This window comes from Leucoraja erinacea, chromosome 24, assembly GCF_028641065.1.
Source record: "Leucoraja erinacea ecotype New England chromosome 24, Leri_hhj_1, whole genome shotgun sequence".
NCBI classification, from domain to species: Eukaryota; Metazoa; Chordata; class Chondrichthyes; order Rajiformes; family Rajidae; genus Leucoraja; species Leucoraja erinaceus.
In genome coordinates, this window is record NC_073400.1 from 24,449,978 (window position 1) to 24,477,647 (window position 27,670).

Sequence of the window (27,670 nt, forward strand, 5' to 3'; positions counted from 1 at the left end):
CTTACACACCTGCGTGTCTTTGGGATGTGGGAGGAAACCGGAACACTCGAAGAAACCCCACGCAGTCACACGGAGAGCGTGCAAACTCCGTACAGACAGTAACTGTAGTCAGGGTCGAACCTTGGTCTCTGGCACTGCAAGGCAGCAACTCTACCGCTGCGCCACCGTGCCGCACAAGTTTGTGTCTTAATAATCTTGGCATTTCAAATGCGATGGCACAACCCACCAACTAAAGACTCATCACTGACTGCCAGCGGGAGAGGAAATCTGCCATACCTTCCCCCCCCCCCCCCACCAATGCACCATTGCTGTTGATCGCTAACTTTACATTCCTAACTTTACTAACTTCAGTTTAGAGATACAGCACGGAAACTGACCTATGCCACTCATAGATCACCTATTCACACTCGTTCTTTGTTATCCCATTCTCCCACCCACCTCCTACACACTACCGGCAGGTAACCAACAAATCCGCATGTCTTTGGGATGCAGGAGGAATCCGAAGGAAACTCACATGGTCACAGAGAGAAGGTGAAAACTCCACACAGACAATAACCAAGGTCAGGATGGAACCCGGGTCTCTGGCGCTGTGAGGCAGCAGCTTTACCAGGTCTAGGGTAATTGGGGATGGTCAATAAACGCTGCCAACCTCGGTCACTTCTGCAACCTGTGACAAGTTAAATTAAAACGGTACATGGGTAGCACAATAGCTCAGATCCACTCACCTGCTGGAACCCAGGGGATTGCAGGGGCTGATCGAAGTTATTCCAAGCCTGGTCTCACTCATTACTCCATCCCCCGACAAATCTCACTCTTGCCTAGAATGGAAAGAGACAGAGTGGTATATAAACGTGAAAGAGTTTAAATCAAAAAGCTATCACGAATATTACAATGAAGAGAGATTGGCTGAACAAGCAATTATAACAGGGTAGCTGGATTCTTGGAAGCAGGAGTTTACGTACAATGGTGGCAAGTTTAGTTTAGTTTAGAGATACAGCACGGAAACTGGCCCTTTGGCCCATCGAGTCCATGCCAACCTGTTCTCGCCAGTTATCCCACAACACATTTGGGGCAATTGCAAGGAGGCCAATTAACCTACCTACAACTCCGCACAAGACTGAAATGTGGGAGGAAACCGGACCACCCAGAGGAAACCCACGTGGTCACAGAGAGAACATGCAAACTACACACGGACAGCATCCGAGGTCAGGATCAAACCTGGGTCTCTGGCGCTGTAAGGCAGCAACCCTACAGCCGAGTCACTGTGTGGCCTGAACTATAACCATTCAATCTCTCTACCACCCGTGCAGGGTGATTACAGTGCGCATCCCTGTCAAAATGCACTGCAGCTGCGTACTAAACCCTGGCAGCATCTCTCATATCCATGATCGTGACCCCCAAGAACGGCAAGATAGGTGCATGGAAGCAATAGCATGATTTCAATAGGGAATGCGACAACCATTTAACGGTTAGTTGAGAAATTGTCAAGCAGAAAAAAAAAGCTGTCTTGAAGTTAAACAGTATTGGGGACAAAAAAAAATGTGTCTATGTAATCTCCTGACAGTATTCGGGCACCATTGGCTCATAAGAAAATAATTTGTCAGTTTCACCATTGAAACTAAAGCCATTATGTCTATAGTCACATATACCACAATACCTTATTAAGCAATATAACGCACAACCTTTAATATTTTTAGCTTGCAGTAACAAAAGTAAACATTGCTATTGAAATGACCTTTATTTCTGAATATCTAGTGGGGAAAAAATAACATTGAGATTGTGAGTCTGAAACATTCTTGAACCCCCTTTCCCCATTGACACAGTCATCTTTAGAACACGATTTTCTGTAACTCAAGGTTTCTTCGGCACACAGCTAATATGCAACACCAGAACTAATTTATGAACTATTGCACGGAGAAGAGGAGAAAGATCTAATTTCCCAAACTCAAGTTACTTACTATGATCGAGATCTGGACACTGGTGGTATAGGTGGACAGGTGGATCCCAAGGATATCCAGCCAATAATCAATTGTTTCATTCATTACTAATACTTTTATAACTAAAATATCAGTGGGGTGGCAGCAGGATTGTATTGCAGCCCATCGTTAGCTGTTCTTGTGAATAGAAACATAGAGAATAGGTGCAGGAGTAAGACATTCGGCCCTTTGAGCCAGCACCGCCATTCAATATGATCCTGGCTGATCATCCGAAATCTGTACCCTGTTCCGGCTTTTTCCCCCCTGAGAAGTTGCTGCTGAACAGCCTCCTGAGGCCACTGCAGCCCGTCTGTAGACAGAGCTCCCACAGTGTGAGTGCGAAAGAAGTTTCAGGACTTTGACCCAACAACGATTAAGTCACAGTGACGAAGTTGCAAGTCATCGTTTGGCACAAACTCAACAGTCCCGAGGCTCCACTGGGAGATGCTCATGGATCGACTGACTTGACTGTGATGTGATCCTCAGTCGTAACCAACGGCGCTGATGAAACCCATCCCCTTACTAAACAGGACATGGCATCAATCCCATCAGCCAAAGAACACTCTTCCGTTAAACTATTACTGTATCAGTCCCTTAGAGTTTTCAGAAGTCAGTGGCCTTTCCCCCTGACATAACAGATAAGATAGAAGCCGGATCGAAGGGGAGGGGGGTGGGAAGTTCTCATGTGTGTGCAGTGTATATGTCATGTACAGTTCTGGTCACCACACTATAGGATGGATGTGGAGGCTTTGGAGAGGGTGCACAGGAGGTTTACCAGATGCTGCCTGTATGAGAGGGTCTCGGCTACAAAGAGAGGTTGGATCATAACTTAATTGGATTATTTTCTCTGGAACGTCGGAAGTTGAGGGGAGGCTTGAGGGGAGAATATAAAATGACGAGACATTGACAGGGTAGACAGTCAGAACCTTTTTCCTCCAGGGTGGAGATGTCCAACAGTAGAGGGCACAGCTGTAAGGCGAGAGGGGGGAAAGTTTAATGGAGATGTGGGGGGGAGCATATTTGCTTACACAGAGTCGGTGCTAGAATGCATTGGCAGGGGTGGATGGAGGCAGGTACATTTAGTGGTGTTTAAGAGGATTTAGATAGCCATAGGGAAGTGGAAAGAAGAGGGATATGGATCACGTGCAGGCAGATGAGATAATTAACTTGGCATCATGTTTGGGGCGAACATTGTGGGCTGAAGGGCTTGTTTCTGCGTGGTACTGTTCTTTCAACTGCAGGCCACCAGGTCCACAACTTGCTGCGACCTTCTGAGTTCAACATAGGTGCAAGATCTTGTGTCCTGTTGTCGCTCACCTCCCTTCCACATAGGTTGTGTAAATAGAGACAATCCGGTCACAACCATGGTTCTGCAACGCTCAACATCCAGATATACACAAGGCGGGTTAACTTACATGGGAGCATTGGAGGGCAGATGGACATTCAGAGAGCAGGAGCAAAGAGGAAACTGTGCGCAATAACACAAATCCATCTCCAATTATGCAACAACTGTAGGTACTTTTTAACAAAAATACTGGACAATGTTTTTAATTATCCTGGCTTCAAGTTCGATCATTCCAGGTACGTGTGGTAAAACAAACTATCCATCATGGTTCTGATATCAAAGAACAGAGCATCGTACAATACAGCAGAGGGCAGCACAGTGGTAGAGTTGGTGCCTTACAATGCCAGAGATCTGGGCTCGATCCTGACTATGGGTACCGTCCGTATGGAGCTTATACGTTCTCCCTCTGACCATGTGGGTTTTCTACAGGTGCTCCGGTTTCCTACCACACTCCAAAGACGTACAGGTTTGTAGGCTAATTGGCTTGTGTAAAGTGTATATTGTCCCTAGTGTGTGTAGGATAATACTAGACATGGGGTGATGGTGGTCGGCATGGACTCGATGGGCCGAAGGCCCCTGTTTCCACACAGTATCTCTAATGTCACTGGACTATGCCCATCAGCCCACAATGTCTGTGCCAAACGTGATGCCAGGATAATCTAATCTCATCTACCAGCACAGAATGTATATCCGTCCATATCTATTTGAACAGAATATCCACGTCGTAGCAATAACCTTCAGGCATTGCCCGTCTTCCTGCAAGCCTCCACTTTGCGTGACTCATACAGACTGACCCTGCACGCTGAGCAGGGTAGGACAACACTCATTGGTGCTAAAGATGGGCGACACACATTGCTGGAGTAACTCAGCTGGTCAAGAAGCATCTCTGGAGAAAATGAAACGTCACCCAACCTGCGTTCCAAACCCCAGGCATCCTGCTGCCCGGCCCGTTGAATAACTCTAGCGCTTGCCCAGAGTGGCGGGAATCGAGAATCAGACGTTGGTTTAAGGTGAAGGGGGAAAGGAAACCGAGGGGTAACATTTTCACACAAAGGGTGGCAGGTGTATGGAACGAGCTGCCAGAGGAGGTAGGGACCATCGCAATGCTCAGGAAACAATTAGACAGGTACATGGATAGAACAGGTTTAGAGGGATATGGGCGAAAGGCAGGCAGGTGGGACTAGTGTAGATGGGACATGTTGGTCAGTGTGGGAAAGTTGGACAGAAGGGCCTGCTTCCACACTGTATGACTCTATGACACTTTGCATCTATCTCTGGTATAAACCAGCATCTACAGTTCTTAGTTCTAATATTTATTGGTGGTACCACAGCAGTGTTGATTTTGCAAGCTGCTGTTTATACAGTTTGGAGATGGGCATCAAGCTATAAACTGAGATTCAAAAGCATTTCAACGGACCTACATGGGACACGTGCAGTGCTGAGATCAGGGATGGCAAGATGTTGTCAGGGAGGTAGCTCGCAAGATGGGAAGAGGCACAAACACCAGTTGAATATCCCGTAAAGCAAAATTCCATGCGATTCCACATTACCGCAAGCGTCTTTACCGGGTCAAGGATAACAAGTTCTACAGACATTCACTTGTTCAAGAACCACTCGGAGGAATGCATAAAAACTCCCACTACTTTTCAAAACCAATCCACCTTCCTTCACAGTCAGTTTATTTACATGTTGAGTAAAGTGCAGGGACTCACAAATGGAGCCCTGCCATTGAACCCTGATCTTTAGACTTTAGAGATACAGCATGGAAACAGGCCCTTCGGCCCACCGAGTCCATGCTGAGCAGTGATACCCTGCACACTAACACACCTACCATCCTACACACACTAGGGACAATTTACAATTATACCAAGCCAATTAACCCACAAACCTGTACGTCTTTGGTGTGGGAGGAAATCGGAGATCCCGGAGAAAACCCACGCTGGTCACAGGGAGAACGTACAAACTCCGTACAGACAAGCAACGGCAGTCTGGATTGAACCCGGGTGTCTGGCGCTTTAAGGCAGCAACTCTACCGCTGTGCCACCGTGCCGCCAAACAATAACATTTAGGCTAATAAAGAAATGCACTGACAGAGGTGCCTTTTTTTCAGCCGGATTATTAAAACAAACCCTTACCCACTCTAAGCTATAAAGCTCCAAGATCGCAATACAGAAAGTGTATTGGAATAAACTGCTGAAGCTGATTTATACCAAAGATAGACACAAAGTGCTGGTGTTACACAGTGGGTCAGGCAGCACTTCCAGAGAAAAAGAATGAGTGACGTTTCAGGTCGGGTCGGGTCTGAAGAAGGGATCCAACCCAAAACGTCACCCATCCTTTTTCTCCAGAGATGCTGCCTGACCCGCTGAGTTACTCCAGCACTTTGTGTGTATTCTCAATAGAGCGATACAGGGGGTAGCAGCAGACACAGCCGAGGAAGCCGAGGTCCGTAAAAAAAAGATTGTACTGTACATTGCCTAATGACTGCCCGGGATTAGTTTAGTTTAATTTGTCACGTGTACCGAGGTGCAGTGAAAAGCTTTTGTTGCGTGCTAACCAGTCAGCGGAAAGACAATACGCGATTACAATCGAGCCATTTACAGTAATGCATGATAAGGGAACAAGGTTTAGTGTAGGGTAAAGCCAGTAAAGTCCAATCAAAGACAGTCTGAAGGTCTCCGACGAGGTAGGTGGTAGTTTGGGAGAAAATTAAACCACATTCTGACAACGTGCCTTATCTTACCAGCGTCAACATATGATATGGGCATTGGAAGATCGTATCATTTTACACATTCTTGCCCTCAAGCTGGTCCAATATAACTGGTGAGTGCTTCTACAGACGAAAAGCAAATAACAAATGGAAAGGGTGCAGAGAAGATTTACAAGGACGTTGCCAGGACTCGAGGGCCTGAGTTATAGGGAGAGGTTGAGCAGGCTGGGACCCTGTTCCTTGGAGCGCAGGAGAATGCGGGGTGATCTAATAGTGGTGTACAAAATCACGAGAGGAATAGATTGAATAGACACACAGAGTTTCTTGCCCAGAGTAGGGGAATTGATAACCAGAGGGCATAGGTTTAAGGTGAGGGGAAAAGATTTAATAGGAATCAGAGGGGTAACTTTCTCATGCAAAAGGGTGGTACGTTTATGGAACGAACTGCTGGAGGAGGTAGTTGAGGCAGGTATTACCACAATGTTTAAGAAGCAATTAGATAGGTACATGGAAAGGACAGGTTTAGAGGGATATGGGCCAAACGCAGGCAGGTGGGACTAGTGTAGATGGGACATGTCGGTCGGTGTGGGCAAGTTGGGCTGAAGGGCCCGTTTCCACACTGTTTGCCTCTATGAATCCAGAGAGATGAGGAAAGAAAGTACCAAGCCCTCTAAATCACATTGAATTTCATTAAGTAACTGGCAAGGTCAGTAATAACTCAAGCAAATCAGAATGGAGCTCATTTCGATTTAGCGTTTCCATGGAAATGACCTCAGGAAAGCACATGACTGCAGGTACATTAAGGCAAGTGGAAAAGCAAATTACAGCAGATCTAATCCTTAGACGTCATCTTTTATAGAGTTGAGTGTAGTTAGGGTGGTGATTCACTGGCCTCGCCCTTCTCTCTATGTTTAACCGGAGAGTTAAGTCAACGAGCCTCCACAGCTTCTCTGCAAACGCAGAACTCTGAGAAAAGAAGCTGGCCATTCAGCCCATCCAATGAAATTCTTACTTGCAGCAGCAGCAGCAGCGGGACAGATTTGTAAACATTGTACTAAATATATAATAAACCAAACAAAATAAGAAGCATAATTTAAAAAAAAGTACTCAATATTGTGCAAAAAAGAACAAAACAAAGCCCAAAGTTCCTAATGCAAATAAAAACACTCCAGTCCCTGATAAAAACAATATGAATAGTTAAAAAGTGCAGGTAAAAAACAGCAACATTAAAAATACAAGTAAAAACAGTCATAAATTGTCCAGGGCGGCTGATAAAAGTGGCCAGTGCTTGAGTCGTTATTAAATTGTCAGTGCAAAAAGCAGCAGAATCAGGTGGAGTGACTGTTTAGCAGCCTCACAGCCTGCGGGAGGAAGCTGTGTAGCAGTCTGGTTGTCCGGGCTTTGATGCTACGGTATCTCTTTCCTGATGGCAGGAGATCCAGATGTGTGTGGAGGGGGTGCACAGTGTGTCCTTTGCTATGCTCAGTGCTTTCTTCAGGCAGCGGCTCTGGAACAGTTCTTTTACCGAGGGCAGGGAGACGCCAATGATCCTCTCTGCTCCCCTCACTATTTGTTGGGAAGAAGCGGTTCCTGAACCTAAATGTTGCAGTTCTCAAACTCCTGAACCTTTTTCCCCCAATGGCAGGAGTGAAATGAGAGCAGTGGCAGGGTGGTGTGCGTCTCTGCCTTTTTGAGGCCGTGCCTCCTATAGATCCCTTTGTTAGAGGGGAGGTCTATACCCGTGATTGAACAAATGTGCATCAAGATCCTGTCCTTCCCCCATCAAAAAACATGTTGGCTTTAAAAGCTCCTCATTACCCCTTCCAACCCACCTATTCCTGGCTGGGTGATGGTCTAACACTTTCATGACACATTGTATGAAATGCTTCCTTCACTGGCCAATATTAATTCAATTGATAAGCCTCCTTGTTCTGGACTCCTGAAGGAGGTAAGAGTTCCTATTTTTCCTTTAAATAAACATCACTTTTCTCTAAATGACACAGTGGTGCAGCTTGTGGAGCCACTACCTCGATATAATCCTGACTGGTATTGAAAGGCCGCAGTGCCAAGAATAATCTCAAAGTCATGCCTTCAATCCTGATGGTTTCTCAAGTGTCACCATACTGGAGCCGTGACTGAGGTGGCCTCAACTTTTCTTGGTGCAATCAAACCGAACACAGAACCTTTACTTTGTTTAAGAAAGAACTGCAGATACTGGTAAATGGAAGGTAGGCACAAAATGCTGGAGTAACTCAGCGGGTGAGGCAGCAGCAGTGGAGAGAAGGAATTGCCGATGTTTCAGGGTTGAGATCTTTCTTTAGATGCTTCAGAAGCTTTACTGACAGCCCAGTAGATCGAGAATGAGTATCTGAATGCCGAAAGTCAAACATCAATCCTCACCCTATTTACTGTCCTGTTCCTTGTTGAAACCCTTCAAATGTTTCCACAACCTCTCTTGTTGATCACGTCTGTATCCAGAAGCTTAGCTTAAAGATACAGAGTGGAAACAGGGCCTTCGGCCCACCGAGTCTGTGCCGACCAGCACTAGCATTATCATTCACAATAGGGATCATTTACAAATCTCAACAAAGCCAATTAACCTACAAACCTGCACGTCTTTGGAGTGCGAGATGAAACGGGAGCATCCGGAGAAAACCCACGCTGTCACAGGGAGAATGTACAAGCTCCATACAGACAGCACCCATAGTCAGGATCAAACCCAGGCCTCTGATGCTGTAAAGCAGCAACTCTACGGTTCCGCTCCTTAGGCCTACACGACTTTAGTTTAGAAACTTCTCTTTTATTCCTGTGATAACCATCTCCAATTGAGAACGAGTGTTTAAATTCTCCACAATACAGAAAAGAACATCAGTATTGACCAAACGGGCACAGTGGCGCAGCTGGTAGAGCCGCCGCCTCACAGTGCCAGTGACCTCAGGTTCGATCCTGGCCTCGGGTAGCTGCCTGTGCGGGGTTTGCAAGTTCTCCCTGTGAACACGTGGGTTTCGTCCGGGTGCTCCGGTTTCATTCCACATCCGAAAGACGTGCGGGTTTGTAGACTAATCGGCCTGTGTAAAGTATCCGTGGTGAGTGGGGAGCGGGATGGCCTACTCCTTAAAAGTGGGATAACATGAAAGTAGTTAGAACGGTGATCGATGGTCAGAATAGAGCCGATGGGCCGAGTAGCCTATTTCCATGCTGTATCTCTAACTCTAAAATCAATACACTTGTCACATGGCGTCAGTAGCTTCTCTTGGAGAATAAAGATCCTGGTGGACAATTCATCATTATATTGGCTGATATTATTGCATGGTCACTCTGTAGGATGTTTGATGTACTACTGGTAAGTTGATAAATACTGCTCAACACATTATCACAGATGGTCAAGCAATGAGCCAACCATTTATTTTGGCTCTGGGATGTTGGGAGCAGTATTCCAACAGCGGTAGCTGAATTGGAATTGAAAGGATTAGGACCAAACTGTATCTGAAATTAACAGAAAATGTCAAAGTAGAAAGATCAGTAAGTGAAGCAGCATCTGTGCAGGAGGGGGGTGGGGAACAAAACAGTGATTATTCAGTCATTAACTTAATGATTATTACAATTAATAAAGAGGCAAAGCACCGCATTATGTTGCCACAGCAGTTAAAAGTTGGACAATAGACAATAGACGCAGGAGTAGGCCATTCGAGCCAGCACAGCCATTCAATGTGATCATGGCTGATCATCCCCAATCAGTACCCCGTTCCTGCCTTCTCCCCATATCCCCTGACTCTGCCATCTTTAAGAGCCCTATCTAGCTCTCTCTAGAAAGTATCCAGAGAACCGGCCTCCACCGCCCTCTGAGGCAGAGAATTCCACAGACTCACAACTCTCTGTGTGAAATAGCGTTTCATCTCATCTCCGTTCTAAATGGCTTACCCCTTGTTCTTAAACAGTGGCCCCTGGTTCTGGACTCCCCCAACATAGGGAACATGTTTCCTGCCTCTAGGGTGCCCAAACCCTTAATAATCTTATATGTTTCAATAAGATGCCCTCTCATCCTTCTAAACTAAACTTCTAAGTTGAAGCAGTGATATTGACTAGTGAATAACACACATTGCTAACACGAGACAGGTAGGAGATTGCAACCTTTACGTGGTCCACCCTGTTTCGACTAAAGCAATCAACCCGACGTGCACAAACAAACAGATGCAGCGTTTTGGTGTTTACACCTTTAGGCTGTGCACGCCACACGCAAGAAGAAGAAGATTAAAACGAGAGATTACAGATCCATGTGAAGACAATTGCAGAATCATACGTAACCAGGAGGCTGTGTGTCATCCTGCATTTTGTAACATTATTTTGTTTTTCAAAAATAGTTGTCCTGGGTGTACTGACAAAAGAGTCTTTCTTGGCAGTCATTAAAATGTTAAACCACGCACACAGTTACTATTATACCCGGGCAACTTCATCAAACATGCACTATTGTTCAATAACCACATGGGCTTTACCATAGTTCAGCACAATGCTGTGCAAATTCCACACATCACACACATTGTTGATGCATGGTACAATGTACAATGATATGGCACAACGTGGATCACTGTACAGCCTCTATTATCGGTGTCACCATCCAATCTCATAGACAGTTGCTCAAAATACACTGCAGTTTACATGAGAGATGCATTCTAACACAATCTGTACTGCAGAATAATTGTGCATATTCTATTCTATTACCATATTGCATACATCTGCGCAGACTAATATTGCACAGCTTGTATTATAAGAACTTTATATTATCAATTGCAATACGCCTTCACAGTTATTATGATTGTGGTTATTGAGCATAGAATAGTATAGGTGGACACAAAATGCTGGAGAAACTCAGCGGGTGAGGCAGCATCTCCAGAGAGAAGGAATGGGCGAGTCGTTACTGAGTTACTCCAGCATTTTGTGTCTACCTTGGATTTAAACCAGCATCTGCAGTTCTTTCTTACAGATCGAACAGTACAGCGTAGGAACAGGATGTTTGTTCCACAATCTCTGTGCAGTACATACTGCTGTGTTAAACTAATCTCCTCTGTCTGCAGATAATCCATTTCCCTAAACGTTCATCTGCTTACTCAAAAGCCTCTGAACTGTTATTATCGTATCTGCCTCCACCACCACCCCCAGGCAATGTATTCCATGCACTCTGTGTGTGTGCCTGCCTGTACATCTCCTTTGCACTTTGCCCCTCTCATCTTAAAGCCGTGGCCTCTGGTCCATGACATTTCCATGCTGGGAAATCGGTTCGTACCATCTACCTTGTCCATGCTTCGCTTGATCAGATACATATATCTATCAGGACACCCCGCAGCCTCCGACGCTCCAGGGAAAACAACCCAAGTTTCTCCAAAAGGTAGAAACAAGGAACTGCAGATGCTGATTTATATTGGCAAGACAAATCGATGAGTAGGCTCAGGAACCGAACACTTACACTCAGCCCGCTGAGGTTGCAAACCTTTTAATTCCCCTTCCCCATTCTCATACTGACCTTTCTGTCCGGGGCCTCCTCCATTGCCAGAGTGAGGCCACATATTCCACTTGCAACCCAGCAGCACGAACATTGAATTTGCCAGTTTTAGATAACCCCCTTCACCGCACCTTCCCCCGCCCACATTTTTATTCCCTCCCCCAAGCTGTACTGACACCCATTTCTATCCCTCCCCTCCTACACTCCTTCCTCTGGCTTCACAATTTGCAAATCTTCAATCCATCTGCCTCACATTCCTGCTTTTATCTCTGGCTTTTCGTTCCAACCATCTGTCTATCATAAAAAAGAAAAAAAAAATAATCACTCACCTGTGACCAGCTATGACCTGCCAAGCTTTGTTCTGGCTTTCCTCTCTTCCAGCTTTCTTCCCTCCCCCCCCCCCGCCGGACTGAAGGAGGGTCTCGACCCAAAGCATCATATGGGAAGGAGCTGCAGATGCTGCTTTAAGCCGAAAATAGCCACAAAACGCTGGAGTAACTCGGCAGGACATGTAGTATCTCTGGAGAAAAGGGAGTAGGTGACATTTCGGGTCGAGGTCCTTGTTCAGACCTATTCATATTCTCCAAAGATGCTGCCTGACCCGCTGAGTTACTTCAGCACTTTGCATCCTTCCACGTATGTCCGTCTCTTATTACAGCTGGTACTCTCTCTCTCTACACATTGCAGTATCACATTAACAGGTTTAAGGATTCAGCCGCTCCTACGGTTGCTATCAGTGAGGTTTTGGACCATTGTTCAGATGGAGCTTAGAGCACCCAGATTTCCCTAAAGCCCGTGTCTCCCTGTGTGCTAGACCGCTTGTTTCATTTACACCATTCCGGTCAATGCACATATAATGATCTTTCACTTCACATTTACTTTGCCAGAATCACCCGACACAAATGCAACTTTCACCACAGAGAGAGAGAGAGAGAATGGAAGCAAACTCTCAATACAAACCACACGGCGCACTGATAGAAAGCAGGACTGCTGACTTGCACATTAACTTTATTCCACACACATTCATCTGGAACAGATTCCCACTGGAGTTTTACTACAGTTCCCTATTTAAAATAAACTGAACTGTTAGAACAGTTCTTCCATGTTGCGAACCACTTAACCTCCTCATCCCATTCCCATACTGACCTTCCCGTCCTGGGCCTCCTCCATCGCCAGAGTGAGACCACACACAAATTGGAGGAACATTTAGGCTATCCATATTTTGCTCGAGTAGGTTACAACCCAGCAGTATAAACATTGATTTCTCTAATTTCAAGTAACTCCTGGGTACACAAAAATGCTGGAGAAACTCCGCAGGTGAGTTTATGGAACAAAGCAATGGGTGACATTTCAGGTCAACACCCTTCTTCAGAATGATGTGGGGGTGGGGGGTTGGCGGGAAGAAGAAAGGAAGAGGCGGAGACAGTAGGCTGTGGGAGAGCTGGGAAGGGGAGGGGAAGGAGGGAGAAACCAAAGACGACCTGAAATTGGAGAAGTCAATGTTCATACCGCTAGGGTGAAAACTGCCCAAGCGAAATATGAGGTGCTCCTCCTCCAATTTGCAGTGGCACTCACTCTGGCCATGGAGGAGGCCCAGGACAGAAAGATCGGATTCGGAATGGGAGGGGGAGTTGAAGTGCTGAGCCACCGGGAGATCAGGTTGGTTAATGCGGACCGAGCGGAGGGTGCGGATCAAGTTACTCCTGATTTATTTATTTCCTTCCTCCCCCCCCCCCCCAGCCCTAGTTATCCTTGGTATAAACACTCCCTTCTCCTTCTGCCGTCACCCTCTCCCCCCTCCCATTCCTCCCTTCTCCCCCCCCCCCCCCCCCCCCACTAAAAGTCAGGTAACCAGTTCCCCAGTTTACAACAATGATCCCTCATGGGATCACACCGTCCCTAGACAACTATCAACTTATCTGGGAACCGCCCTACATGCCGGCCCTGATCTCAAGTTCAAGTTCAAGTGAGTCTATTGTCATGTGTCCCTGATAGGACAATGAAATTCTTGCTTTGCTTCAGCACACAGAACATAGTAGGCATTTACTACAAAACAGATCAGTGTGTCCATATACCATAATATAAATATATACACACACACATGAATAAATATTTTCTTGGTTCCAGTCTCCTCTCTCTCTCTCTCCCTTCCCCCCCCCCCCCCCCCAAAACACCACCTATCCTTTTTCCCCCAGAGATGCTGTCTGACCTTTGGTCTGACCTGCCAATATTTTGTGCCTATCTTTGGTATAAACCAGCATCCGCAGTTCCTTTTTATTACATTATGGTCAGAACAAAACTGTGCTGGGTTTAAAAAAAATTCAAGCATCAGCTTTGAATCCAAACCAACGTGACTTGTGACTTTGGTCAGACGCCCAGTCTGATTGTTGGTTCATGAATAGGGATGAGAGCATCAAGGCTTCCCAGTGTAACAATTGCATTGCAATCCCAGTCAATTCAACTGGTGCCAACATTCCTCTCACCGCATCAGCTGTAGGGCAGCCACTGCCTGCCTCACAACCTGCTGAAACCGGTACCAAGTATATGGACAGAAACCCTTTGTCGGCCACCATTCATTCACAACAGGCAAGTAGCTGCAACGCACTAATGGTTTGCTCTTCATTTCTGCTGACAGCTAAGAAAATAGATGCAAGGGGAATTGGAAACAGCCCAACTCTGGAGATGTGTTTTCAGGAAGGGAATTGGCCTTTCTCCTTTCCATTTCCTGGGTTTTAATTAAGGTACATTCACGGTATTCTATCACTCGATGGACGTCTAACATTCAATACAAAGATGACTTGTATCAGCAGAATCGAGTTAGATTAGCTTGACTGTTTATTTTAACCATCTAGTTTATTGTCACGTGTACCGAGGTACAATGAAAAGCTTTTGTTGCTTGCTAATTAGTCAGTGAAAGGACAGCACATGGAAAGAGTAAATGATGCAATCGAGCATACACACAAAAAGCTGGAGTAACTCAGCGGGACAAGCGGCATCTCTGGAGAGAAGGAATGGTGACATTTCGGGTAGTGGCCCTCTTCAGACCAGAGCAAGATAAAGTCCAGTCAAGTCCGATTTAAAGATAGTGCGAGGTTCTCCAAATTGAGGTAGATAATGGCTCGGGACAGCACACCAGTTGTTGATAGGATGAAAACTGCCCTGGTTATTTTAACTGGCAACCCAACAGAGGTGAAGCCTTGATTTCTAAACTTCAGGTTGGCTGTCCGTCTGCCCAGATTGCGTCGGGCAAGGTTACCCAACCTGGGGTCAATTTTGCCAACCCAGGGGGTAAATCTGCCGATTCTGGATTTGTACATATTGTTTCTCATTGACTGACTGTGTTTGGTTCTGGTACACCGGTATCTGTTCATCATTAGTTGTTCATAAATAAGTGAAATAACATTGTCATGTGCTATTAAAGTTGCCAGGGGTGAACAGGACGAAAAAGGTTCGGAACCCCTGGTGTCGGGAGTGGATCTTACTGGCAAACAAGTGAGGAATTATATGTTTAACCAGGAACTGCAGATGCTGGAAAATCGAAGGTAGACAAAAATGCTGGAGAAACTCAGCGGGTGAGGCAGCATCTATGGAGCGAAGGAAATAGGCAACGTTTCGGGTCAAAACCCTTCTTCAGACTGATGTGAGGGTGGGGCGGAGTGGTGGGAGGAAGAAAGGAAGAGATGGGGCCAGAGGACTGAGGGAGAGCTGAGAGGGGGAGGAGAAAATAAGGACTACCTGAAATTAGTGAAGTCAATGTTCATACCCCTGGGGTGCAAACTGCCCAAGTGAAATATGAGGTGCTGCTCCTCCAATTTAAGGTGGTCCTCACTCTGGCCATGAAGGAGACCCATGACAGAAAGGTCAGATTTGGAATGGGAGGGGGAGTTGAAGTGCTGAGCCACCGGGAGATCACCGGGAGTCTGAAGAAGGGTTTCGACTCGAAACATTGCCTATTTCCTACGCCCCATAGATGCTGCCGCACCCGCTGCGATTCTCCAGCATTTGTCTACCTTCAGTATGTGTACGTTTGCCATCTACTGCAATGTTTTTTGCATCTACCCTCAGTGTAAACCAGTATTTGCAGTTCCTTCATACACAACATGATGTGCAGTTTGTAAAATTAGCAAGAAATGTAGAAAGAAAATTAGTATGAAATGTAGCAAGAAAATTAGGTTTTAAATCTATGGAATGCCTGGGCAGCATCAGTAATGAATCGGATAACTGCCGAGCTCGACATAAAATCACAAACAGGCAGATTCCAAGCTTCTTTCTGAGCAGTGTCCAATTACAGTGGAAAGTACAGTGACATGCATAGTGCGGGGTTGGATGGAAGCCAGGCCACTCTGGAGCATTGGCTATGCAGAGCTCTTCAACACAATAGTAAATAACAGCACATTGTCCTGTCGAGCGTGGAAGGAAGCAACTCAAACGCTCACGACAATGACAGACAGAGACAACATCCGGCAACGAGGCAGGCAGACGGCAAGACGTGCTCAGACTAACTTCCCATTCTCTGCCCAGGCTCCTGTTCCGATCTGAGTGAGCGATTCTCTGTCTCTCTGCTAAACATGAACTTAACCCACTGCCAAAGATCAGCAAGGGTCTTGACCTGAAATGTCACCCTTTCCCGAGATGCTGCCTGCCCCGCTGAGTTACTCCAGCAATTTGTCTCTCTTCCGTACCTGTTTGTTGCCTCTAGACCCCAGGGTCACAACACGTTTGCAAGCGGGGCAGCAATTTACATTTTATCTCAAATGCAATTTACATTACATTCCCTGCACTTCAGAGGTTTAGAGGGATATGGTCCAAATGCAGGTCAGTGGGACTAGTGTAGATGGTTGGCAGGGCCAAGTTGGGCTGAAGGGCCTGTTTCCATGCTGAATGACTATGTGACACATACAGAGCTTTGAATGCCGTGTTTATTGCACGGCCCCTGGTCTGTTTTGGGGATGGGTGGGAGGAGGGAGGAGTGAGGGGACCCGTATCAAGTGGCAGCAATGCAGTGCAGCGGTAGAGATGCTGCCTTACTGCGCTTGCAGCACCACAGACCCGGGTTTGATCCCGACTACGGGTGCTGTCTGTACAGAGTTTGTACATTCTCCCCGTGACCATGTGGGTTTTCTCCGAGATCTTCGGTTTCCTCCCCCACTCCAAAGATATGCAGGTTTGTTGGTAAATTGGCTCGGTAAGTGTAAAAATTGTCCCTAGTGTGTGAAGGGTAGTGTTAATGTGCGGGGATCGCTGGTCGGCATGGACTCGGCGGGCCGAAGGGCCTGTTTCCGTGCTGTATCTCTAAACTAAAGTGACTGCTTTGCCAAATGCTTCTGCTGGGCTGGTGACATCATTTACTCTTTCCATTTTAACTCTACCGACAAATCTCTCAGCCCCCAGGAACACCAGAGACTGCAGATGCTGTAATCTCTGTAATCTGACAGCCTGGAGTGAAATGCCGGCACGCTTTAAACATTTTTCGACTTTGATGGTTTGCAATGAAAACTGCTGTAAAAACCAACTACACCGTGAGAGACAGGTTGAAATATGGCCGGGAAACCGGTACGTCCTTTCTTTGAACATTTCCATGGAATTTTATGCAGTTGACCCAGATCTCCAGCAAGTTATAGTTTTGCCTCCTGGTGCTGCAGTCATATGAGATTTCATGCAGCCGATGAAACAGGCCCTTCAGCCCAACTTGCCCATGAAGTCCAAGATGGTCCATCTACGCAAGTCCCGCCTGCCCACGTTTGACCCATATCCATCTAAACCTTTCCTATCCATGTGCCTGTCCAAATTATTTTAAATGTCGTTATGCAACGGCTTGCTTCCATTATTGGCGTCACAATCCAATCTCATAGGAGATTCTCGGACTGTCTTTGATCAGAATTCACTGCACTAAACGTTATTCCCTTCATCACGTATCTGTACACAGTGTATGGCTCAATTGTAATCATGCATTGTCTTTCCACTGACTGGTTAGCACACAACAAACGCTTTTCACTGTACCTCGGTACATGTGACAATAGACTAAACTCAACTATTGACTCCTGGGGTAGTCCTACCTCAAACACTATTTCCCTTCAATGGATGTGTTGATCATGCTTATTTAGTTTAGGTTTATTGCCACATGTACCGTGTTACAGCGAAAAGCTTGAGTGCTATCCAGTCAGCGTCAAGACTATAAATGATTACAATAGAGCCGTCCATAGTGTACAGAGACACAGGTTAAAGGGAATAACATATAGTGCAAGACAAAGGCCAGTAAAGTCCAATTATGCTTCCTTCAAAGGATACATGCCCCCCCCCCCCCCCGCCCCCGCCCCGCCATATGATTTCCAACCCAAGTCCTTTGGTTCCCTTTCCCATTCCATAGACGTGCAGGGCGATGAGTTAAATAGCTGTTGCAAATGGCTGTTAGTTCTGTGAAGAGATTACAGACAAATAAGTGGGGAAATGGGATTGACGGGACTGTTCTGAGAACTGGCATAAAGTTGAAGGGCTGAACAGCCTCCTATCCGGTAAGAGAATTTGAGAATGTTTGCGATGAAAGAATTTCAGTATCACTTCTACAGGAATTGCTACAGATCTTGGTCTAATATTTACCTCTCGTCCCTTTTAGCACAACGTGTAGATTTCTTCACATCACACATACACGATTTACCAGCAGAAATAAATTTGAAGCGGCTTTAACCAACACACACACAAAGCTGGAGTAACTCAGCTGGTCAGGCAACATCTCTGGAGAAAACGTTTTGGGGTCGAGACCCTTCTTCAGCGGGGAGAGGGAAAGGAGGGATATAGAGAGATATAGAACAAATGAATGAAAGGAATGTAAAAAAGTAAGGATGATTAAGGAAAGGTAGAGGCCACAATGGTCCATTGTTGGGTGTAGGCTAGTAGATAACGAATGATGCAGACAGTGAAACTCAACACAACTAGGGTGGGGGAGGGACGGAGAAATCCAGGTGGTTTAAGGTTGCTGCTAGTCAGCTTAAGGGCCTGTCCCACTTGGGCGACCTAATCCATGAGTTCTGGCGAGTTTGCCCTCGACTCGCACTCGCAGCATGGTCGACACAAAGTCGTAGGAGGTCTTCGTAACTCTCCTTCATGCTCGAGAGTGGTCTCCGCGTACTCGAGGTCTCAGCTTGGTCGCGCCGTTTTTTTCAATATGTTAAAAAATGCCCGAGGGTAAAAAAAGGTCGCCATGGGGGATAAAAAAAATTAGGAAAAAAAAAAAAAATTGATAGGTTTAGTCGTAGTAGGTTGTCATGTTAGTCGTAGGTAGTCGTAGATAGTCTTCATCACAGTCGAAGGGAGGTCAAGGAGGTAATCTTCACTCTCCACTATTCAGAGTCAGATTTTCCCAAAGATAGTCGTAGCTAGTCTTCAACATAGTCGAACGAGGTCTTCAACATGTCATTTTTTCTCACTCTTCTAAACTCGCCAATTAGGTCGCCCAAGTGGGACAGCCCCTTTAATGTTTGTTTTTCATAACCTCATGTACCGAGAAAGCACGGGCCAATTAACAAAGATGATAAAAAGTGAAGCGTGTATGAAGGGAAATCTCCACGAGCAGTGTACCATGAAAGGGTTACCACAGAATAAAAGTTAAAAGCTTACATCACGAGGCCTCTTTTGGCCCCGACTCCTCTACATATCACACAGTGAAGCATTTACGGTCCCTTTACAGTCTTGCTTTCAGGATAACGCTGCACTCAACCATAATTTGCAAGTTAAAAGGAAGCTTTCTTGGCAAAGTCTGGACGCTTTATTCCTGCTGGTGATTCAACATTGCAGTGGGACAAAGAATAGCTACATATACACTTCAATCAATGCTTCGCCTCAGAGTGGAAACATCACGAATGAATTCACTGCTCAGGCTGGGCATTGTAGAGGTGGATGAAAACTGACGATAGTTAGCTGCACTTTCAGAAAAGTATTAATATTAATAGGGGATATGGGGAGAAGGCAGGAACGGCGTACTGATTGTGGATAATCAGCCATGATCACAGTGAATGGCGGTGCTGGCTCGAAGGGCCGAATGGCCCACTCCTGCACCTATCGTCTATCTTGAAAATGCAAATTTGTGACCCGGTTTACAGCTCGGCTCTAAGGAAGTCGAGATTGTCTCAGTTGCAAAAAAAAAAAAAGACAGTGCTGGAGAAACTCAGTAGGTTTGGTAGCATCGCTGTAGAGCATGGATAGGTCATAAGGAATAGGAGTAGAATTAGGCTATTCGGCCCATCAAGTCTACTCTGCCATTCAATCATGGCAGATCTATCTCTCCCTCCTAACCCCATTCTCCTGCCTTCTCCCCATAACCTCCGACACCCGTTTGATGGGCAATGTTTCAGACTGATTGTAGTGTGGAAGGAGTGCAGATGGGGAAGAAAACTGGAAGAGAATTTGGGGCAGGACAAAGGACAAAGCCTGGCAAATGATAGATGGGTATGTGGAGGGGGTTGATGGGCCTATGGTTGGACAAAGGCCACAGATGGGAAAGAACCAATAAGTACGAGACAGGATAGAGTGAATTGTGAAGCCAGAGGAGGGAATATGGATGGGGAAACAAGGAATGCAGAGGCTGATTTACTCCAAAAAAAAAAAGACAAAAAGTGCTGGAGTACCTCAGCGGGAAGGAAACGGGGCAAGGTGGGGAAAAGTGGGTACAAATTCTGATGGGGCACAGGGAAGCTATGAGAAAAACGGTTGTTGTTTGTAGGTTTGCTACCATCTCAATTAAGTTTATGCAATGGCAAATTTCATTCAGGTGAACATTTTCTCATCTACTGCGACATACAGTATCCCTCGACAACATGGTTTCAAATTAGTGCCACGGATGATTTTACAACTACTGATAACTCATAATAACGGACCCTATAGAGGCTGGGGGGGAGATTGTATCCGTTATTGCAGATTGTCCACTATAACAGAGTAAGGGGTTTTCTTCCCCCGGGCACCGGGTCAGAATGCTAGAGCCCCGTGACTGCGAGCCCAGTGGGACCGCCCTCACCATGCGCTGTGGCCCAAGAAGGGCCCCCACGGCATCACTTTGTCCAGCGCACCCAGGGAATGGCAATAACCACTGCCCCTGCTGCTGTTTACCGCACTCAGTGTTTGAGTGCAAAACGGGAGGCCTGGGCCGTTGTTGTAGCGGGGTAAGGAAACCCCGTCTCCCGCCCGGACCACAGGGTGAAAGGACATCAACCTTTGTCTGAAGAAGGGTCTCGACCCGAAGCATCACTCATTCCTTCTCTCCAGAGATGCTGCCTGACCCGCCGAGTTACTCCAGCATTTTGTGCCTCTCTTCGAAAGAAACCAGCATCTGCAGTTCTTTCTTACAAACCCTAAACATTAACTCTGTTTCTCCTTCCAAAGACTTTGTACAAAGTGTACAAAGTTCATTTTATGCAGCAAAAAATATATTTTTGTTTCTGCAAGCAAATAAATTACTAAAGGCTGTCCATTGCATGGTTCAATAGAGTTAGCTGTCGATCTGAGCCACAGAACACAATCCCTCTACCTCTTTTTGTTTCCGAAACAATGAAACCAGCAGCACTGAGGTGCCACACTGAGGTGCAACCACATTTCCACAATGGCCACAACATCAATGTCCCAAGCATCAATCCAGCGTCTATGTTCATCTGTCTTCTCTACAATACTGCTTATCGCTAAACCTCAACCGATGGGTTGAGTCTGCAGATGTGCAGAGTGCCCCTCATTTGATTTGTCTAAACTTCCTGCTGATATTTACTGCAGCAAACTTCAAAACCTTTTCTTATTTTCCTCACAGAATCTACTTCTCTTTCTGAAGACCGAGCAAAAGGCCGAGTGAAGCTGGGAAATGGAGGAACCAACACGACCTTTAAAATGCCAGTCTAACTTCTTCTTTCCAAATAACCTAGAGCAGCTGATATTTCATCAGTTTCCGGAGAAGTTAATTAATTGTTAAACACTTTAATTCCCCTTCCTATTCCCATAATGACCTTTCCGTCCTGGGCCTCCTCCATTTCTCAGAGTGAGGCCCAAAGCAAATTGGAGGAACAGCACCTCATATTCTGCTTGCAACAGAGTGGTGCGAATCTTGATTTCTCCAACTCCAAGTAAGCCCCCTCCCTTCCCCTCTCTCCCTTCCCCCCCCCCCCCCCCCCCCCCCCCCCCCCTCTCTCCCTCTCCCCCCCCCCCCTCCCCATCTCTCCTCCCCCCCCCCCCTCCCTCTCCTCCCCCCCCCTCCTCTCCCCATCTCTCTCCCCCCCCCTCTCCTCCCCCCCCTCTCTCTCTCCCCCCCCCCCCCCCTCCCCCCCTCACCCTAGTTGTTGTACTAGTTTCATTGGCTGTAACTCGTTTTCACTTAGTCCACAGCTAAAAATGGCCCATTTCCTTTATCATTGTTTTTTTTTTTGCATCTTTCATTCATTTGTTCCATCTCACCGCCTCTATCTCTCCTTTCCTTTTCCCCTTACTCTCAGTCTAAAGACGGGTCTCGACCCCATACATCACATTTGTTTTCTGCAGTGATGCTGCCTGACCCGCTGAGTTACTCCAGCTTCATGTCTCTTTAATTAACAGCAATATATTAAGAGCATTATACCTTCCCCTACTGCACATATTTACTGGGGAAAAAAAATCTAACAATCTCAGAATGGAGTAGAAACGAGGAACAACAGATGCTGGTTTACAAAGAAAAGACACAAAGTGCTGGAGTAACGCAGCAGGTCAAGCAGTATCTCTGGAGAACATGGATAGGTGATGTTTGGGGTTGGGACTCTTCTTCAGGATATTTGCTCTTCATGCAGTAATATCAGTTCACTTTGTACATCAGTTTAGTTTATTGTCACGAGTACCGAGGTACAGTGAAAAGCTTGTTGCATGCTATCCAGTCAACAGAGAGATAATACATTGATTAAAATAGAGCCATATACAGTGTATAGATACATAAGGGAATAATGTTTAGTGCAAGGTAAAGCCAGCAAAGTCAGATCAAGGATAGTCCAATGGTCACCAAGGAGGTAGATAGTAGTTCAGCACTACTCTCTGGTTGTGGCAGTTCACAGCCAATCCTTCTAACCCCCACTTCACAAGGCATCAATAGTCATTCACACAAACAGCTATCACTGCTGGCTCCATTAACAATGGCAGCAAACAGCAGAACACTGAAACACAGCCTACAAAGCAGGCACTCCACGTTCTTATGTCTTGGGACAGGACAGTGGCACAGTAATAGAGCTGCTGCCTTACAGTGCCAGAGATCCGGGTTTGATCCTGACTTTGACTGATGTATGTACGGAGTTTGTACGTTCTCCCTGGGACAGAGTGGGTTTTCTCCGGGTGCCTCCCACACAGAGGTTTGTAGGTTCATTGGCTTCTGTAAAATAGTAAATTGCCCCCGGTGTGTAGGGTAGTGCTAGTGTACAGGTGATCGCTCGTCGGCAAGGACTCAGTGGGCCAAAGGGCCCGTTTCCACTCAGTACCTCCAAAGTCAACGCCAGTTTAAACCTTCCTTGTTTTTGTGCTACGGTCTATAATGGGAACGGTTACAGAATGGTTTGCCACACACAATGCCAGGAACAATAGAAATTTGAGGAAGATCTCATCAGCAAAGATCACAGGTCAGTGTCATTCATAGTTCATCTTCTAACACCTCCCGGATGCTGTGACTTAGAAATGATTAGCGGGCAGTGAGCTTATTCAGCACGAGGCAACAACTGAACTTGCAAACCTTCGGGCTCTGTCCAGCTCAGTACCATTGTGGTGCAAAAATAATCGGGAACTTATTCTTCTGATCACGACCTTCTGGTTCAGTTTAGTTACGACTATGTTGAGGCCCAGGCTTTTCACTGTACCTCGATACACGTGACAATAAAATAAACTCAATAAACCAAACTAAATGGGAAAGGAAAAAAGCAATCAAACAAAACGTTGGTGCAGGAGGGGAGCCACTGCCTTACAGTGCCAGAGACCCAGGTTCGATCCTGAATACGGGTGCTGTCTGTACAGAGTTTGTACATTTTCCCCGTGACCTGTGGGGGTTTTCTCCAAGATCTTCAGTTTCCTCCCTCACTCCAAAGGCGTACAGGTTTGTTGGTTAATTGGCTTGGTATAAGTGTAAATTGTCCCGTGTGTGTGTGTGTGTGTGTGTGTGTGTGTGTGTGTGTGTGTGTAGGTGTGTGTGTGTGTGTGTGTGTGTGTGTGTGTGTGTGTGTGTGTGTGTGGGATAGTGTTAATGTGCAGGGATCGCTGGTCGGTACAGACTCGGTGGGCCTGGAGAAAAGGAATAGGTGACATTTCGGGTTGTGATCATTCTTCAGGCTGCGAGTCGGGGAGAGGGAACCGAGAGGTATGGGGAAAGGCACAGGAAACAAATGAATGAAAGATGCGAATGAAAGAAAGACAGATCAAAGCTGGCAAGATGATCAAGGAAAAGTGGAGCCCACAATGGTCCATTGCTGGCTGTGGGGAAGGTTATAATGAGTGATACAAACAGTGAAACTTAGCACAACAGCAAGGACACTGGAAGGAATACTAGGGCGGGCGAGGGGGACAGTGAGAGAGGTGATGCAAGGATGATAGAGAAATTAATATTTATACCCAAAGAGAAATATGAGGTGCTACATTCTTGCAGATTCCCCCAAAACACACTGCACCATTCGCTATGGTTACCCCTCAGTTCAGTTTAAAGCTTCAGAAAAGCTTTTGTTGTGTGCTAACCAGCTAGCGGAAAGACAATACATGATTTATAATAGAGTCATTTACAGTGTATGGATACATAAGGGAATAATGTTTACTGCAAGATAAAGCCAGTAAAATCCGAGGGTCACCAATGAGGTAGATCGTAGTTCAGGACTGCTCTCTAGTTGTGGTAGAATGGTGTCGTTGCCTGATAACAGCTGGGTAGAAACTGTCCTGGCTAACAGAACACTGTAACCATTCTGCACAAAACTCGTTTTATTCAAAAAATCTTGAACTGATGTGTTGGTTTTATTTGTGAGGTCTTTTATCTGCTTGAACTCCCCAGATGTGAAAACTCCTTCACTCTTCTAAACAAATCAAGCGTTTTATAACTTAAAAACATCAATCAAGGAATATCTTCATAGTTTTTGGCACACCCCCGTGAATCATAGTCAACATATTTTATTCTTTAAAAAAAAAGCAGCTGCTCTCAATGGTGCAAGTCTTGCAGGGCAATACCTGGACAATGCAGCTCACCCTCTCCATCACACACTGGCCAACCCCAGGAGTAGCTGCAGCAGCAGACTGGTTCCACTAAGATCAAGATACAACACAGAACGCCACAGGAGATCCTTTGTCCCTGTGGCTATCAAACTGTACAACCCTTCCACCTTCCATCATAGGGTAGATTAACTCAACTCATCAAAAAAAGTTGCGACACTCGAGGAGACACCGCGCGTCAATACGTGGTCACGCCGCGTCTCCGGCACGACTTCTTTTGGTGACCTGATGCGTCTATCAATGATGCCGACAGTCGTGGAGAAAATCGCCAAATGGGACAGGCCCTTACGGCAGCATCTCTGGAGGGAAGGAATAGGTGACGTTTCGGGTCTGAACCCTTCTTCAGACTCTATTTTGTTGCACTCAGCATCAGGACATTTATTTTAATTGGAATCAGGCCAGAGAGTCTACAATGCAATTATCATGACTGATTTGCCAAAGTAAGAGAAATACAAAGAAAGTCCAGTTTTTTGTCTTTTTAACCAAAGGTCATATCCTTCATGGTAAACAGGACAGAGGAACTGACTTCACTAGGTCACGTTACCTTTGACCCACATGCCTGTACCTGGGTTTAGAGTTGGCTGCTCATCATTCCATTTGGAATGTGGAATAAAAAGATACTCATACTCTATTCCAGCTGCTTCTAGAGAGAGAGGGCGCAGAGAGAGAGGGGGGGGGGGGCGCCCAGAGAGGGGGGCGCAGGGAGAGAGAGGGGGGGGGGCAGGGAGAGAGGGGGGGGGGGGGGGCGCCCAGAGAGAGGGGGGGGGGGGGGGGCCCAGAGGGGGGGGGGGGCCCGCCCAGGGGGGGGGGGAGGGGGGGGGGGGGGCGCCCAGAGAGGGGGGGGCGCCCCAGAGAGGGGGGGGGGGGGGGCGCCCAGAGAGAGGGGGGGGGCGCCCAGAGAAGGGGGGGGGGGGCGCCCAGAGAGGGGGGGGGGGGAGGGCGCCCAGAGAGGGGGGGGGGGGGCAGAGAAAGAGGGGCGCATTCAACGCCTACTGTCCAAACATTCCTGGTGAGGAAACTGAAAACTTTAAACCCAGTTTTTGCCCTTCTCAGGAACCGACTGCATTTCCTGTTTTGCTGCAAGAGATTGTGGAGTTTTGCTCCACGCTGCCTCTCGTCATTGCACTTGGCTGCCATGCATCACATATCAGCCCACCACACATTGCTGCCCAATATTAACTCACACCCTTGCACACAGATATAAACTGGTTGCTGCTCTGGCAACCTCTCTCTGATGTTGCATAGCTCAGCGAGGGACAAGTACCTAAAGAACACAATCTGTAGCTAATATAGACACAAATGCTGGAGTAACTCAGCGGGGCAGGCAGCATCTCTGGAGATAAAGGATGGGCAACATCTCGGGTCAAGCCTGTGAAATGGTCCTGACCCGAAACATCACCTAACCTTTTTCCTCCATGATGCTGCCTGACTCGCTGAGTTACTCCAGCACTTTTTTTGTCTATCTTTGGTATAAACCCACATCTGCAGTTCCTTCTTATTATAACCCATAGCTCTGCTGGACACCAAGCACACAATGGCTGCACTGCGAATACAAGGACAGCCTGGGTTAGATATTACATGGTCTGTAGGTTGGGGTTTAGGATAATTCTACTTAACGCAATGCCTGACTATAATTGATGGTCACAATGGCAAAACTACCTCCGGTTTGATCAAGAGTCAATGTGTTGAATTGTAATATGTCACAAAAGCAGCATCACAGGCCTATAAACACAATACTCCCGGATTAACTAGTTGCTAGGAGGCCAACAGTTGGTATCACACAAACACCAGATGAATACACCTTGCAGTTTTGCACAGTGATCAGGAGGAATCCACCCAGATACATTGGAGAAAATGATTTGTGAGTAAAACAGTGTAGGAAGGAACTGCAGATGCTGGTTTACACCGAAGATAGACACAAAATGCTGGAGCAACTCAGCAGGACAGGCAGCATAGATACATAGATACATAGAAAATTGGTGCAGGAGGAGGCCATTTGGCCCTTCGACCCAGCACCGCCATTCATTGTGATCATGGCTGATCGTCCCCTATCAATAACCCGTGCCTGCCTTCTCCCCATATCCCTCGACTCCACTATCCCCTAGAGCTCTATCTAACTCTCTCTTAAATCCATCCAGCACCTCTGGAGCGAAGGAATGTGAGACATTTCGGGTCGAGTCTGAAAAAGGGTCTCGACCCAAAACGTCCCCCATTCCTTCTATCCAGAGATGCTGCCTGTCCAGCTGAGTTACCCCAGCATTTTGTGAATAAAATAGTTTAATGTGGGAAGAGAACAATGACTGTACTCAGTGGAATTGCTCAGTGAATTCTACAGGAGTCCAGACCAACAATCCTCCCTTACACAGCGGCAACAACAAAATACTTATAAAAGGTCTGCTGTACATTTGTCCTTTCCTGCGCCTTTAACTCAGATGTTTACCCATAAGCTATGGGACTTCTTCAGGTTACATTAAAAATAAAAGCAAGTTTGAAACGGAATGTCGTGCAAGCCTGTGTAACGAATTGAGACTGGATTTAGTTTAGAGATACAGAGTTGGAACAGGCACATCGCTCCATGCTGATCAACGATCACCTGCACACCCGCACTATCCTACACACTGGGGACAATTTGCCAAATCGAATTAACCTACAAATCTGTATGTCTTTGGAATGTGGGAGGTAACCCGAGCACCCGGAGAAAACCCATGCTGTCACATGGAGATGGTACAAACTCCGTACAGACGGCACCCAAAGTCAGGATCAAACCCAGATCTCTGGCGCTGTAAGATAGCAACTCAACCACTGCGCTACTGTGCCACCCAGTCTTTCAGAGACTGCCATCTGAAAAGCTGTGTGTAGCTACAGGCAGTCAGTCACAAAGAGGATACGTAACTGACTTGTAAAATCTCAAGTGAAAT

The 27,670-nt window shown here is 46.5% G+C and overlaps 1 protein-coding gene across 3 annotated transcripts in view; it reads right to left on the reverse strand.

The window, feature by feature from the left end:
- LOC129708822 (DENN domain-containing protein 2C-like) overlaps positions 1-27,670 on the reverse strand; it is a 100,672-nt gene that overhangs the window by 57,274 nt on the left and 15,728 nt on the right. For all 3 annotated transcript variants that reach the window (XM_055654825.1, XM_055654826.1, XM_055654828.1), the window contains one exon: positions 726-818. In XM_055654825.1, coding sequence (XP_055510800.1) covers positions 726-787 — 62 coding nt within the window. In that variant the 5' untranslated portion in view covers positions 788-818. The remainder of the gene's footprint in view (positions 1-725; positions 819-27,670) is intronic.